The sequence below is a fragment of the Mesoplodon densirostris genome, chromosome 9 (assembly GCF_025265405.1).
Source record: "Mesoplodon densirostris isolate mMesDen1 chromosome 9, mMesDen1 primary haplotype, whole genome shotgun sequence".
Classification (NCBI taxonomy): Eukaryota; Metazoa; Chordata; class Mammalia; order Artiodactyla; family Ziphiidae; genus Mesoplodon; species Mesoplodon densirostris.
In genome coordinates, this window is record NC_082669.1 from 76,386,196 (window position 1) to 76,403,564 (window position 17,369).

The 17,369-nt window shown below is 40.0% G+C and overlaps 1 protein-coding gene across 2 annotated transcripts in view; it reads right to left on the minus strand.

Moving 5' to 3' along the window:
* The window catches only part of DOCK4 (dedicator of cytokinesis 4), a 498,051-nt gene that overhangs the window by 98,704 nt on the left and 381,978 nt on the right, over positions 1-17,369 (minus strand). For both annotated transcript variants that reach the window (XM_060108913.1, XM_060108912.1), the window contains exons 24-25: positions 10,607-10,734; positions 7,940-8,074 (exon numbers count right to left, since the gene is read on the minus strand). In XM_060108913.1, the coding sequence (XP_059964896.1) occupies positions 7,940-8,074; positions 10,607-10,734 (263 nt within the window). The remainder of the gene's footprint in view (positions 1-7,939; positions 8,075-10,606; positions 10,735-17,369) is intronic.

Consider the following 17,369-nt stretch of genomic DNA (forward strand, 5'->3'; position numbering starts at 1 on the left):
GAAAAATAGATACATAGAACAGAAAGCCCAAACCAGAAACAATCCAAACGCCCACGAACAGGTGAATGAATAAACAAATTATAGCATATCCATATAATAAAATACTATTCAACATTAAAAAGAAATGAACTACTGATAAACAGAGTAACATTGATGAAACTCAAATAATTATACTGAAGAAGTCAAAATGCCCTCCTCCTCCTCGCTTCCCCCCAAAAACCAACAACAATAACCACATACTGTATGATTCCATTCATATAAAAATCTAGAAAATGCAAACTTATCTATGGTAACAGAAAGTAGGTCAGTGGTTGCCTGGGGATGAGGTAATGAAGAGGGGCAAGAGGGAGGGAATACAAACAAGCACAAAGAAACTTGCGAGAATAATAGACATGTTCATTATCTGGATGGTGATGAAGGTTCACAGGTATATACATTATGTCAAAATTTTATCAAGCTGTAGACTTTAAACACATGCAATTTTTTGCATGTCAATTATATCTCTAAACTTTAAAAAATAAGACATTATGACAATATTATCATTTATGGAATGGCACTATGTGTAAGTTGCTGTATTTGATTATATTATCAAGTTTATCCCTCACTAGAGCCTTGTTGGGTGGACACTATTAACTTAACGTTACAGTGAGATCTGTTAAAGTTAATAACATATTTATCCCACGTTCCACAGTCAGAAAATGGTGAAGCTGCGGTGTTAACCTAGGTATCTCTGGCTCTTCTTCCTGCTGCTCAGACTGATTTATTTTATTGAGGAAATATAACTGAGCTTGGGGGTTATATTTCAAATACAAATAGGTATATAAGAATCTGTCTGTTGATAACCAATGTCTGTACCTTTTAGCTTCTCTTTTTTTTTTTTTTTGCGGTATGCAGGCCTCTCACTGTTGTGGCCTCTCCCGTTGCGGAGCACAGGCTCCGGACGTGCAGGCTCAGCGGCCATGGCTCACGGGCCCAGCCGCTCTGTGCCATGTGGGATCCTCCCGGACTGTGGCACGAACCCGCGTCCCCTGCGTCGGCAGGTGGACTCTCAACCACTGCGCCACCAGGGAAGCCCCTTTTTAGCCTCTCTTACGTCTTGACATGAAAATGTAAATCTAGTTGGTAGAAATGCATTCAATGTTTCATCTCTTAGTTTTTCTACATCCTATCTACACTGTCTCCAATGCAGCTACTAGATCAATATTCTTAGAATATTTATTTCAACATACATTTTGTGAATAGTGAAATATCTTAAATGACACTATTTTTAATAATTTTAATAAGAAGAAAAATTATTCAAAAGTGAATAGACTTGCATTAAATCTTTACAGTCACCATACCTAGGAGAATACCTCTTTGAATCCATATCATTACCTGTTTATATCTGTCACATCTGGTTTAGGCCCAATGCAAACAACTTGTCATCCTGATATCTAATCTTGGCACAATTAAGACATGTCGTCAATCCCAATATTTACTGTCCAATGTCATTTTATTTATTTACTTCATCAATTTAGGAACTCCAAGCACATTTAGCCCTGTTAAGAGGCCTAGACGTCCAATATTTTTTACCCGTAATGTAACTTTGTTTCTAAGAGATTTTTAAGTGTCTACATGAAAACTCTAGACTCACAATTTATTAAAAAGAATAAATAAAAAACCACTGTTGGCCAAGATTCACTTCATTTTAGTGTTGGAACTTTTTTATGTACAAATCACCGTCAGAAAGAACTCTATGCTATAGTGGCTTGCATCCATTTTACAACTAGATTGAGCATACTGGGCATTTCCACCAATAACTGTGAATAAGGTTATTAGACGGCTACAACAGTCTTCAAGAAACCTTCTATTATACATACCCACAATTTTCCCCAGAAACATCTCACAGAATTCTCCTGCCTTCTTCTCCTTCCCCCAACCACAGGCCATGGTGCGCAAAAACTTTCAACAAATGCAGAGTATGTCTTAGACGTGGCTCCTGCTGAACTGAGGCACCTGCACTATAAATGGTGCTGAACAGAATTATGTGCAAAGAAAAGAAGCACTTATCACCTGTAAGGAACTCTGGAGTCCAATTAGTTTGAGGGTGTGAACAAACAGCCATATATGCCTCTTTATAAAATCTGCTTCCACATAAAATTAGATGTTTGAAAGGAACCGATTACAATGGTGCTTCTTTTTTTTTTTTTTTCCAGCTAGAGAGAGTATTTTAAACCTAAAAGAGCAGTTGGTAGAAGAACAAAAAGTACAATCCTTTTAGATAGTAAAAATAAGGCTACTGTTATCTGGAATTATGACAATAGCAGAAGCCGGTCATCCCGCTGGTGTTACTGGGAGGCAGGGTGACAGCCGTGGTCCTCACAGAGAGATGAAACACTTCACCACGACACGCTGTGGGACCGACTTTTACCTACATTATGTCTGCTTATTGTGGGCACTTTTTCTGTAAAGACTGAAGGGTGCTCAGGGTAGGACTGCCATGTAAAGACTCCCTATTCAGAAAGCCTGTTCTCTAAATAAGCGAAAATGATGAAGAAATTAGACAGGTCTTCAGTGCCCAGAGAAATGACCTTGTCAATGACCAGAACATATTTCTCACCATAGAATTCGTTATAATGTAAGCGCTCTTTACAGGAAACTGCCCTGTTTTGCTATAAAAGCAGGAAGCCCCATTTCTTGTCACTTTAGCAAAGCTATATTGTAACTAACGTTTAAACCAGGGACCTCCATGCTCTACTCATCTCCAGCCCGAGCACACATTTCAAATCTTTTAATCACACAATACCTTGCCTAACTTGTCAGTTCTTTCCGTACATCAAAGAAGAAGAAATGAAGAATAAGTAATTAACAGATGACCAGATCTCTTCCCTAGCTTTCCCTTCAGTAATCTCCCGAACAGAATGTGTGACCAAACTGTATGAACAAGATAACATCCAGAGGAAGATCACAAGGGAGTTGACAAGCCTGCACACATTGGGGATAGCAATGACTCTGACCCCCATCTCAATGATGATGAACTGAGATTACTACCCTGTTTCCCTTTAAAACCTTTCATGGCTGAGCAGAATCTTTGGAGGTGGTTTTTGAGGGATGCTGAGTCCACCATCTCCCCAGATTGCCGGCATTCTGATTAAAGCCACCTTTCTTTTCTATACTTGTGAGCATGTAATTGATTTTGCTTAATTCAGTAACAATAACAACAACAACACAGGTATTACTTCTGCAATAATAAAAATAATAATACGGACCACTGTTGCTACCACAATTACTAATGGCTAAAATGTACTGATATTGTTTAAACACTTTTACAGATTTGATGAAACCCTCACACTAACTTTGAGATAAGTTCAATTATTTTCTCTATTTTAAAGGCAAAGAAACAGAAGCTAAAGATACTAGGTAACTTGCCCAAGATCATGCGTAGTTAATCAAAGGGAAGAGTAGGATTCAAACCAGGTCTGCCTGAGGACTCAAAAAAACAAGAAGAGCCTTAAAGCATAAAATCTAAAGTGCCAAACAATTTAAGTGCATGTTTTCTCGCAAACTTCATCCCACATACCTAGAGTGAGCTTGGTTTTTCACACAGCAAGGAGCACAACATAGCTACGTGGGGGAAGGTTTCACTTTATGTGATTCTCCTAAAATTGTAGCACACCGGATGATCAAACTGCCTGCCCAAATCCATCCACGAGCTTCATGCATTGCCTTCTCAAGTCTCTTAATTTGCACTGATTATTACACTGTGAAGCCCTACAGGACATGCATGTCCCAGAGAAATTTGGCAGTTTCAACCCTGCCTAAGGATATAAAGCAGTTTGAAAAAGTGTTCTAGCTTTTGACCTCGGGCAGTCTTTGACCACATGGAGCATTTCCTATGATTTTGTTTGCTCTGCCATTATAATTTTAGAATTGTGTTCGAGCTGTATTGCCAGGAAGCAGTTGAAATGTTACCATCAAAACCAAAATGAAGGAGCCTTTCTTCTGCTTTTGGGAAGATGGAGTATATATGTTTTTCCCAATTCCTCCTGCCAAGTACAACTAAAACCCCTCCATTATATGTAAAACAAACAGAAGACGACTCTGGAAGGTGGAAAGAAAAGACTGGCTAGAGACATTGGACCCAGGGAAGGACATAGTGCTGAGTTCCCTGGGTTTTCTTTTTGCCTCATATATCCCACCCCTGGAGTCGAAGAAGCTGGCCGTCTTGAAACACCAACTACTGCAACGAAAATCCGCCCCCCCAAAAGCCTATTCTCTTGGGCCAAAGGATCAGGAAATGGGCAGTTTAAGAAGAAAAAACTTTTAGCAGTCATTGCTCTACTGCAGCTGAATTCTGCAAAACACTTTGGCCTTTCTCACACCTGCAAAAGCCAAATGGGGAGCCAAGACTTCCATCCTCACAAGGCTGTGATGAGGCACCCAACATCTCTCTCCAGAGCGGAGAGCAAGACAGGGAGCAGGGACTTTCATGACAACTGGTCTGTGTCAGTTAAGACTATGTGAGGAACCTGGACTTCTACTTCCATCTGGCCATAATGAATTGGCACCCAACCCCTTACCCTGCCAAGTCATGTGACATAAAGCCACCTGAGGGCTTCCCTGGTGGCGCAGTGGTTGAGAGTCCGCCTGCCGATGCAGGGGACACGGGTTCGTGCCCCGGTCTGGGGAGATCCCACATGCCGCAGAGTGGCTGGGCCCGTAAGCCGTGGTTGCTGAGCCTGTGCGTCCGGAGCCTGTGCTCCGCAATGGGAGAGGCCACAACAGTGAGAGGCCTGCGTACCGCAAAAAAAAAAAAAAAAAAAAAAAAAAAAAGCCACCTGAAACAGGTTTAAATAAGATCCAAAGTCTTATATTACAAAAATGTCCAGATCTCAATTGAAAATCACTCATCATACCCAAAATCAAGATATAAAATTGAATGAAAAAAGACAAGAGATGTCAACACTGAGGTGATAGAGATGTTAAAATCATCTGACATAACTAATACAAAAATCAACTTAAAATGGTTCATGGACTTAAATGTAATATAGAAAACTATAACACTTTTTAGGAAAAAAGAACTAGGAGAGACCCTTCACAATACAGGGCTAGACAAAAAGAGTTCTTCAACTTGACATCAAAAGCATGATCTGTAAAAGAAAAAATTGGTAAATTGGGCTTCATTGAAATGAAAAAATTTTTGCTCTACAAAAGACCTGTTAGAAGGATGAAAAAAACAATCTACAGAGTGGGAGAAAATATTTGTAAACCACATATTCAATGAAGGACAAGTATCTAGAATATATAAAGAACTCTCAAAACTCAAGAGTAAAAAGCAATCTAATTAGAAAATGGGAAAATGACATAAAAAGACATCCCACTGAAGGGGATATATAGATGGCAAATAAGTATGTGAAAGATGTTCAGCATAATCAGCCATTAGGGAAATGCAAATCAAAACCATGATAAGATATCACTACCTACCTATCAGAACGCCCCCATCCCCTCTCCACTCTTCAAAGTGAAAACACCAAATGCTGACTATGGTGTTGAGAAATTGGATCATTCATCATACACTGTGTATATGAGAATGTAAAGTGATACAGCCACTAGGGAAAACAGGCCATTTATTACAAAACTAAATATGCGACAACCACACAATTCAGCAGTCATACTCTTGGGAGTATTTATCCTGGAGAAATGAAGATTTATGCTTAGATAAAAACGTGCACACAAATGTTTATAGCAGCTTTGTTATTAACAGCCAAATTCTTGAAACAACCAAGATGGCCTTCAATGGGGATAGTTAAACACACTGTGGTACATCCATACCATGAAAACTACTGACTAAGGAAAAGGAACAAATTATGTATAGATACACACACACAATGACCTGGATGAATCTCTAGAGGATTATGCTGACTTAAAAAAAAAAAAAAAAAAAGCCAATCACAAAAGGTTATATACTGTATGATTCTATTTGTACAACATTTTTTTTTTAAAAGAAGATGTTGGGGATAGGAGTTTTATTAATTAATTAATTCATTTTGGCTGTGTTGGGTCTTCGTTTCTGTGCAAGGGCTTTCTCTAGTTGTGGCAAGTGGGGGTCACTCTTCATCGTGGTGTGCGGGCCTTTCACTATCGTGGCCTCTCTTGTTGCGGAGCACAGGCTCCAAACGTGCAGGCTCAGTAGTTGTGGCTCACGGGCCTAGTTGCTCCGCGGCATGTGGGATCCTCCCAGACCAGGGCTTGAACCCGTGTCCCCTGCATTAGCAGGCAGATTCTCAACCACTGCACCACCAGGGAAGCCCATGTACAACGTTTTTTTAAATTAATTTTTTTAATCGGAGTTGATTTACATTGTTGTGCCAATCTCTGCCGTACAGTGAAGTGACTCAAATACAACATTCTTAAAATGACAAAAGTATAGAAATGGAGAATAGACTTTGTGGTTGTCAGGCTTAAGAAGGAGGTGAAGATGGGAGGGAAGTGAGTTTGGCTGTAAAAGGGCAAGATGGGGGATTCTTGGGGTGATGGAAATATTCTGCATATTGGTTACATTAATGTCAATAGCCTAGTTGTGATACTGTTCTATAGTTCGATAAGAGGTTATCATTGGGGAGACTGGGAAAAAGGCACGTGGAATATCTATGTTATTTTTCGCAACTGCACGTGACTCTACAATTATTGCAAGATAAAAAGTTCAGAAAAACATGAAAAGACAGAACAAACAAATTCAAAACAAAACCCCTCAAACTTTCAAACCCATAATGAACTCCAGTGGTTTTCAGGAAAAAATGACATTTTGAGCATTTACTATGAACCAAATAATAGTTAAATACACAAAGCCAACCCTATGAGGTAGGCAGCATTTTACACATGAAATTCCATCAGACCATGAGAAATTAACTGCTTGCTCTTTTCTTTTAATGAGGCAGTACAACTATTACACATATTAGGAAGTTTTTTCATACTCTCTTTAACCTTAGTTTGTTAAAAGAAATAATTTAACTTTACTTCCCAAACCCAGGGCTTGGCAGGAGGAATCAGGTAAATCTTAGCTCTGAAAGGAGAGAAAATAAAATTCAATGCAAGATGGTCATCCTTAAACGTTCAACTTTGGCAGGAGAGCCAGGGTGGACTTTTTATTTTTTTAAGTAAAAACAAAAATTATTTTCATCAGGGGCTAGGCAAACATTCTTAAGACAGGGGTTCTATAATGCACAATTTGTAAAAATAATGGCAAAAGGCTGACATTTTTGTAAATAATCTATATGTGAAAACTATAGCATCTACTGCCATTTTTGCAAATGGTATTTGGAAGAATGTTCTTAATCAGACCTAAGAAAAAAAAATGTTTGATCAATTGAACGTGAGTTTTAAATAGAAATCAATTTATGTACCTATCCATCTATCTATGTATATCTCTTTCTCGCTCTCCACACACACGTATAAATATATACACATATGAACTATCACATAAATTATGTCTTAATATTTCTTATAAATCATGTTATATTAGATTCATAATAGTGGAGCTTGAAGACATCTTAGAAGTTACCAAGTCAAACTTTCTCAATTCATAGCTGAGGAAACTGAGCCCCCCTCACTCCACCCCAAATTAAGATTCTTACTAGTCATTATGAAAAATTCAGAATCAGAACTCAGGACCCCCAGCTGCTATTGCTCTATTTCACTATTCTCACTTCCCCAAGCAATTCGATGGATGAAAAAAAAAGAATGAAAAGTTATCAAGAAGACTGGGGATTTAGAACCAGGTTAACTTAAATTGGGCAAAGTGAAAATAAACTGCGCCAATTTGGCCTTTCTGTAATTAAAAATATCTTATATTAAAAATATCTTATATGCTGCTTATAAACAGCAACCCACCCTCAAAGCAACTGAGGCTTTAACAAGCACAACTATGCTGTTTGGTGTGCCATTTGCTTTATGGCCTTACCGTGACATCCTGGAACTGGAGACGCATGGTGGAGCTGGATGGCTGTGGTCGACTGGTGATCTCCAATATGGTCCTCAGCAGGATGTCCAGCAGGCTGGCCACTATCACATCTATTTCCTCCAGCACAGACTTTTCCTTAAGAAAAAAAATAATGTGTTCAGGAAATTGTGGCTTAAAGTATATATTAATCTCTCTTTACTGGAAAAGGGGAAAAAGCACATTTCCAAATATAGAAGCAAAGAGTCAGAGAACTCGAGAGCCTGACAGACCTGAACCTCCCCTAACTCACCTAAGTGAATGACCTTCGTTTATAGAAAACAAAGGGCATGGAGATGTTAACAGCTTATCCAAGAGCATGCAACTCCACTGTGCAGTGTGTACCTGAGATACAAGTAAAATGATGGGGTGATGTTCTGGAAAGCACCCCAGACTAATTCAGAACACCAGCTATGTCACTAACATGGTGTGTGTCCCTGTGCAAGTCAGTTTGCCTTTCTGGGGCTGATTCTTCACTAAACATCCCTCTTGGTTTTAAGAGTCTATAATTTTTTGATTTCAGTTTGTGCTTACATTTATTCTTCTCATCACTGGAGTTGCACAGGTCATTTTCCAAAACTCTATTTTAAGTGCAAATGACTATTTCTATAAAAATGATTTTTAAAAATCCCTACATGTAAAGGTTAGCAAACAGCATTCAGTCTGGGTGAATACTGTTAGTTACAGACTGGACTTAATGTCATTGGTCATGGAGGGACTGCTTCTCCAAAGCAAAATTAGTACTATCTAAGCCCCCAGGACTTGAGAGAGAAATGCAAATTGCTCTGCACTGACTGTATGTAGCGGATTTGAGTTATTATACCTGCACCAGACGAAGCACTATGATTACAAATACTTTGTACCAAGGAGATTCCCTTTGCAAAGAAAACTTTTAGAAAGTATGAGTTTAAAAGAGCTTTTTGGCTAGGATTTTTTTTTTTCCTTTGCGGTACATGGGCCTCTCACTGTTGTGGCCTCTCCCGTTGCGGAGCACAGGCTCCAGATGTGCAGGCTCAGCGGCCATGGCTCACGGGCTCCACGGCATGTGGGATCTTCCCGGACCGGGGTACGAACCTGTGTCCCCTGCATCGGCAGGCGGACTCTCAACCACTGCGCCACCAGGGAAGCCCTGGCTAGGATTTTATGATAAACTTTCTTACACTTGTAAGAAAACTACTAAGGATTTCCCCCCAGAGCAGAGTTTCTGCTCTGAATTCCTTATCAGGTAAGTACAAAAATTGACTGCAACTTTCACACTGAAATGGGAGAAAAAAAAAAAAATCACCTCTACTATCACCTGATGTTTTCAGTTTTCTGCAGTGAACTTCTGAACTTACTTTTAACTCTCAGCAATTAGAGTTAGCAAAAACATTCTAACTAGGCCCAGCATAGCTATGCTTTATTCAATTGGGTGTGTAAAAAGCAATGGTCCTTCCCATGCAGGTGTCTTATACCATACTTTTATTTATTTATTTATTTTTAAATTAATTTTTATTGGAGTATAGTTGCTTTACAATGCTGTGTTAGTTTTTACTGTATAGCAAAACGAATCAGTCATACATATACATATATCCCCTCTTTTTTAGATTTCCTTCCCATTTAGTTCACCACAGTGTATTAAGTAGAGTTCCCTGTGCTATCGTACCACACTTTTAGACACAGAGCTTCTGGCCTTTTTCTCTCAAGGGCCACCTCTGTTCCCACAGCACTGGGGCCCTATCTCCACCACTTCCACTGGAAGCCGATGTCAGCTGATTGCTGAGCTCTTCAGAAGGTGATCATAAGTCAGAGGAACAAAAATGGGGAAACTAGCATAGCAGTAAAAGGGAGACAGGGAAATGAATCTTAGCACTCACTGCCAAACCCTGCTTTGTAAAGGTTGTTACAGATGAGGCTGCTTAGTGAACAGATGCAGATTGACAGAACTGAATAGGGCATACTTCATATGTTGACTTCACATCAGACCCCTGAGCCATGAACATGCATACTCCGAGTTGTCCCCGTTTATAAGCAAGCATGTGGTTTTTCTCTATTGACATTGCATTGTCTAATGCAATTGTATTGCCTCCAGAGTCAGGAACACGACAGGAATTCCTAAAGCCATAACAATTGAGTGATTACTGTCATAACAATGGAGTGATTACTGTCGGGTGAGTAACAGTTGTGGTACAAGATACCCCCAGGCTTCTGAGGCTCTCCTTTGCTTTCTCTATCTCCACAGGGCTGGGCCCAAGGCCCACGGCCAAGCTTGGACCATCATCATGCAATCTTTCACATAATGGGCCCAAACAGGCTGTCTTTGCAAGCAATAATTTATTCTCACCACAGAGCATTCATCAAGATTAAAGACACATGTGGGAGGCTTTGAGATTTCTAATTTTTCTCATTGGGTATTCAGTTCTTTCTTGAAATACAAGTTTTAAGAAACCCAGGTTATTTGGGGTTACAGTGATCCCACAAGGTTAAAAAATAAATTCCTTTAGAAGAAAAGTAAAAAGTCCAACGCAGCTGGAAATAAAAGTGAGAGTCTCAAAGGATGACTCTTTGGTGTAGTTTATCTGAAGACTTTTAAGATTTTATTTCCAGAAGCCATTTGATGGGAACTACATCTTATAACCTGTATTTACTTACTGAGCTATTTTTCTTGATGAGACAAAATACGTTGCTAAGGATCCGAGCGCACATGATCAGGTCCTTCTGTTCTTGCAAGTGCATGTGGAGGTGATGTAACACGACAGGTAAGAGAATGTACCGGGAATCTGGAGGGAGAAGAAGCATTAGTGTCACATGGAAGAGTCCCGTGCAAACCTCGTGCAAATCCTTATCTACTCTTTAATTTAATTTTAATTGCTAAACTATTAATACATGTAGTTAGAAAGGTACTAGCTCTACAAGGTTGATATTGAAAAACAGTAATCTCTTCCCCAACCCATGATTCCTGCACTTGTGAGACCTTTGACTCTTTTATTGAAATAGGTGTTTTTTTGTTTTTGTTTTTTTTACTTCCCAATACCTAAATGGCATGCTTCTCTTGCTATTTCCAGATTTTTCTTTGAGATGGATCATCTACTGACTTCCTACTATGGTAGATGAGAATTTAGTTTTTTCACCCCCTTTTCTTCTCCCCAGCCTCTCAAAGGAGTTGTATACAATTTCTGGCTAAATTAACACTTGGCGTTTGCTGTTATCCTGATTTCCAACCCTCGGTCCAAGATCAGATTTTTGTTGTTGTATTTTTGTTTTTCTCTCTCCGAAAGCTTTCAGGAAATTATTCTTGGTAATTCAAAATTTCATGACTATATGACTTGCCTTGACTCTAAATCTATAAACCTATGTCCTTCAGTGCTGGGAACTTGCCTTGAATTATTTCTAGGATTATTTCTTTCCCACTATTTCTTCTGTCCTCTGTCTGGAATTCTGACTACATTCACGTCATGAATCTCTTCAGCTGTCTTCTACTTTTCTTGAATGTTTTTTCATCTTTTGTCTAAAATTCTGGGCAATTTCCTTACTTTACCTTCCAACCCCTCTATTGAATTTTCTTATTTACACTATCATATATTTAATCTCCAAGTGTCCTTCTCATTTCCAAGTCCAGTGGTGTGGCCATACAACCTGTGCAGTCACACAGATCCCTGTGCCCACAAGGGCCCTACGCTTGTGTGGACGAAAAATTGTTTCTCGCCATCTGCCTCTACAAGGATGAAGTCACTAGCTACTGCAGTCACTGACCTTCAACACACCCTGAAAGGAGTTCAGGGTGGAGATCAGGAATGAAGCATTCTGTGCTCTGGGAAAAATTGGCAGAACAGGCCTTCAGATAGTTAGATATTTTTCAGAAGATTTTATGAGCCCAATTTCTTACATCTTCTCATATCTAGAAAAGCACTAAAATCATTAACAGAGACATCTGCTTAGCAGCCACCTCCTACCAAAACGTGTGCTTGACTGCACATATCCCCTTTTGCCCGCCAAAATCACATATATACTGACCTCCCCTGCTACCTTCAGAGCAGTTCCTCAGAGCTATCTGGGAGGCTGTCTCCTGGGCTATGGTCCTCATTTTGCCCCAAATAAAACTTAACTCACAGCTCTGGGGTTGTGCGTTTTTTTGTTTTTGTTTTTGTTTTTTCAGTCGACACTTGGTGTAACGCTCTGCTGCAGCCATCATGAAATTCTTAATAATTTTCAAACAAGAGGTGTTGCATTTTCATTATGCAGCCATTCGTCTTTATTTCTCTGAATGATCTCTTTATAGCTTCCCATTCTTGTTTTATGGATACACTATCTTCTCTCTCTGGGGAAATCAGAGACAACTTTTTGATTTTTTTTCTCCCTTAATTATCTTTGTCTTTCAAGTTCTTTTTGTTTGTTTGTTTCTTCGTTTTGGCCTCTGCCTTTCCCATTAGAGGTTTTTCTCCAGTATTTGGTGATCTTTTATTGTCCATTCATCTTTTCAAGTGAGGTACTGAAATGCTAACTGGGAAAAAAAAATACCTGTGTGCCTAGGTAAGCTTGTGGATTGATGAGGCTTCACCACAGGGAGGAGAGACATGCAGATGTTTCATTAGGGGACCCCCAAATTTCAGAATCTGAGATGTCTGCTCTTGGGCTGGTCAGTTTCTCCAGAGAGAAATCTGCTCATCTCCTCTCTGGGGAGCATGAACCCATCATTTTCTGGGTAATGAGGAATCAAGACAGTAAGTGGCTGGTGGGGAAGTGGCTGGTAGGGGTTCCTCTGTTTAATCTGCTTACTGAGGCCCTGGTTACAGTGTGGAGCCTCACCCCCGAAATTTAGCATTGTCTGATTCTTCTGAATCCAGGCATGTCTCATTCACTTACTCTAAGAGAGTAAACTTTAGATTTTTTTGCTAAAATAGAGGAGGGATTGAGGTAGGGTGGAGTGGGATACTAAATATTCCTTCTAAAGATTTAAAAAATTTCTAGCAACCTTAATCTTCAGAGATACCTCATATTTTCAATTCCTGATCCTTTCCGATACCATCCGGAGTTTTCTGCAATTCTGTGGTATAAACTAGTTAGTTTCTTGGCTCTGCCTCAACTCCATAAACCTGTCTGTGTTTCAGCCTTCTCTTGTCTGCTGTCAGACTTTGTAAAAACTGTTGATATCTCTTATGTGTTGTCATCTCCTCTCCCACTCTCCTGAACTTGTGAGATTCCATATTTTTAAAAAATTCCTTTACTGACCATAGATACAAAACCACAATTCAAAAGTTTAGCAAATCAATGCCAGCAATATATAAAATAAGTATTACTTCAGGACCAGATGAGGTTTATGTTAAAAGCAAGGTTTGTTTAACATCTAAAGCTCATTTTCATATACTTTCATCAGGGAAGAAAGATAAATAGGGTTGATTTCCTCTTATGCATGGTAGTTCATTCCTAAAAAGTCACTGGGAACAGTGAAATGGCAAAAAGGGAATCATTTCTCCTAGGAGAAATATATAGGTACTTGTGCATACCTCACAGAGATTACAATCTGAAATCCTAAAATCAACTCATCAAGGTAGATTCTATTTTCTTTATTTTACAAAAGAGAAAATGAGGTTCAGAAGTGTGAAGTGACCTGCCTGAAGGAGCCGCACTAACAGGGATAAACTGTTATTAAACTGGGAATTAAACTGGCCCCAGAGCTGGAGCTTCCTGCCCTCTGCTGCCTCTGCCCTCTGCTCATCCCCACATGAGTGGAAATGGAAGCAGAGCATCGTCTTGCTCGACCTCAGCTGGGAACGTGTGCATCCTGGAACTCAAAGTGCTCACCAATCTGCGCGTGCCCATGAATGAATATAAAAGTGCCACAGTACTGATTCGGGGGCTACAAATAAGTTTCAGTGAGTCAATCTGCGAATAATAAACACATGTATCAATCCTCCCTTAAATGGAAGTCTTATCTTGATCTCTAACTTGGCATTAGTATTTGAAATAGTAAGGCGATAGTAATCTAAAAATTGACTTATGCAGTATATATTTCAATCTTTTGAAAAAGTAACAGTGAATACGCTTATTGTCCTGAAGGTCTATTTTTCAACATGATGTCATGAGCACAAAATTAGTGCCTACCGGGGGCCAATAATGGGCATATTATTTACGAGATGTGTACTTACAAATGCCCCAGCCCCTGTCCTGCTCCGCTTGATTTTCTAAAAGATGTCATCTGTGCAACAATTCAAATGGATTAATTTTGGTTTATAAAAAACCAGGTGTCTTATAAAGAGTTTGCATAAATTACAATTCCACTTCACTCATTAAAGGAAAAGTGGATAATCTAAATAACTCTATACCTATTAAAGAAACTGAACTTGCTGTTAAGAGCCTACAAGGAGAATTCTAGACTCAGGTGGCTTCTATGAATTCTATGAAGCACTTATTGGAAGAAAGAGTATCAAGTCTACACAAATCCTCCCAGAAAATAGAATAAACATGGGATACAACTAACTCATTTTATGAGGCCAGCACTACCTATGCCGAAATTAGCCAAAGACATTACAAGACAAAACTACAGATTTGACATTTCTCATCAACACAGATGCAAAAATCCTCATAAAATTTTAACATAACACACACACACACACACACACACACACACACACAATGATTAAATAGGATTTATCCTGGGAATGCAAATTGATTTAACATTTGAAAGTCAATCAATGTAATTCACCATATTAGCAGAAGATGTAGGAAAAATGCAAAATTCAGCATCCATTAATGATAAAAGCTGTCAGGAAGATAAGAATAGAAGGTAATTTTCTCAAATTGATAAACGGCATTAATGAAATGCCTGCCATTAGCTAACATAATAATAGTAGAAGACTGAATGAATGCTTTCTCCTTAAGCTCAAAAATAAGGCAAGGATGGCCAATTTCACCCACTCAGTTTAACAATGCACTGGATTCCTAGACAATAAAATAAGGTATATCCATAGGTGAAAAAGTATATGACCCTGTATCCTAATGAAAATCATAAGAAATGCAAACAAAGAATTCACGATTCGGAAAGTGCCTTCATCAGCGTTTGCCTGACTTCTCTTACTGTCTTTATTTCTTTTAGGAGTGAGGTTAGAAGTCTCATATTTCTTTTAACACCTGTCACCAGACTACCAACACAAGGAGGTATGGCCTTAGTTTCACCATCAAAACAAACCACATAAGGCATAGGCACACTTCACTTTAAGAAAACGAACACGGAGTATTAAAACCCAAACTTGTAAAATAATTCATTGCAGGCTTCCTTTCAACAGGAAGCGTGACCGGGGAACTTAAATACTTATTTACAAATCAATTACTTGAGAAAAAGAGCCAAGAAAAGGAAACTGAAAGCTTAAATAACAGGAGTCACTGTCTAGTGATGCTTAATTAGAAAGGAAGATAAAGCTTATCTGATATGTTCTTGCAGCCAGTGGGATTTGATTTCTAAAAATCCAATTTGCAGCCAACTGTTAAGAAAATCTCTACTGCCAAAAAAGTAAGTAAGGTAGACAAATAATTCATGTGTGGTGTGTAGATTTGCTGCTTCTCCATTAGTAGGGCAATATCAGCCAATGCACAGGATAGAATGGATGGGTAAATGCCAAACAAGCTGACTGGTTAAAATGCTAATGCTTACCTTTAAAAGAAAATACCTGGATTCATCAAGAAGGCTCAAAGGAAAAAGAAGGGACTTCTCTGGTGGAGCAGTGGTTAAGAATCCGTGTGCCAATGCAGGGGACAAGGGTTTGAGCCCTGGTCTGGGAAGATCCCACATGCCACGGTGCGACTAAGCCCGTGCGCCACAACTACTGAGCCCGCGTTCCTAGAGCCCGTGCTCCACAGCAAGAGAAGCCACCGCAATGAGAAGCCAGCACACCACACTGAAGAGTAGCCCCGGCTCGCTGCAACTAGAGAAAGTCTGTGTGCAGCAATGAAGACCCAACGCAGCCCACCCCCCAAATTAATTAATTAAAAAAAGAAAAAAGAAAACCCATAGCTGAACAAACACTAACTTCCTAAACATTTGACAACAGTATCTGTTATACAGGTTCTACCCTTGAAAGGGTCAAAACACTCATATTATGTATCTCATATAAAGCTCACTGTATTGTGTCTTACTTTTTCTTTTTTTTTTAAATTTTTTAAATTTTTGGCTGTGTTGGGTCTTCGTTTCTGTGCGAGGGCTTTCTCTAGTTGCGGCGAGCTGGGGGGCCACTCTTCATTGCTGTGTGCGGGCCTCTCATTATCGTGGCCTCTCTTGCTGTGGAGCACAGGTTCCAGAAACGCAGGCTCAGTAGTTGTGGCTTACGGGTCCAGTTGCTCCGCGGCATGTGGGATCTTCCCAGACCAGGGCTCGAAGCCGTGTCCCCTGCATTGGCAGGCAGATTCTCAACCACTGCGCCACCAGGGAAGCCCCTTGTGTCTTACTTTTTGTTTTGCCTGTACACACTTGAGTGGATAAAGCCAGCTCCTGATAGCAATTTCCAGTGGGTGTGGGGCTAGGAAGGAGGAGAAGCAGCTAAAAAATGCTGACGAATTTCCTCCTTGTGGTTGATTTCGAGGAAAGTCATCATCTTTGCCTCCTCTATCAACAAAGCTTTAGACAACAATCCCTGTAGTCATCTGTCCCCATGGGAGTGAGGTCTGTGAGTCCTGTGGTGGCATGCAGGGTTGCTGGCCATTCTCCACAAACTATCCCAGCGTGGGCTGGACATCAGCAAGGACACCTAAGCAGCTGCTCTGTGGCAACCTCAGGATGGGAAGATGGTAAACCAGGTGGGCAAGAGGTCAAGCTGTGGCACAGCTTTGCATGTAGCAGAGCTGCTGGCTGCAGGGAAGCACCAGCCGCACAGGAAACCCTGAAATCAGAGCTGGGTTAGGTCTTTGTCATCAAAGCCACCAGGAATTGAACTGCCAATGTTACAGATAGCAACAAAACCTGCAAACAAGCCCTTCAGACATTAGAGGACAGACAACAATCAGAATGGAAAGGATCACAGATGACTTAGGGGCTACATGCCATGCAGACAAAGTCAGGATCACAGAAGAAAACAAAATACAGGGCTAAGGATGATCTCTGTGTGATTCTTACCCAGTGGATTCAATCCCCTCCCACACCCCGCATCTAAAGCAAAATCCTAAGGAATGCGAAGTATCCATCAGTGGGAAAGTGCCTTTATCTGTGTGCACCTGTCTTCTCTCAGTGATTTCTTGATTTCTTTTGGGAGTGAGGTTAGAAGTCTCGTATTTCTTTTAATGCCTGCCACAGGGCTACCAGCACAAGGAGGTCTGTCCTCAGGTGTACTTTTTACTTTTGTCAACTGTGCTCTGCTCGTGGTCTGGGAGTCCAGCACTGAACACTATTTTGTTGTCATGTTCATGCTCAACCTTAGCTCAAAAGTTG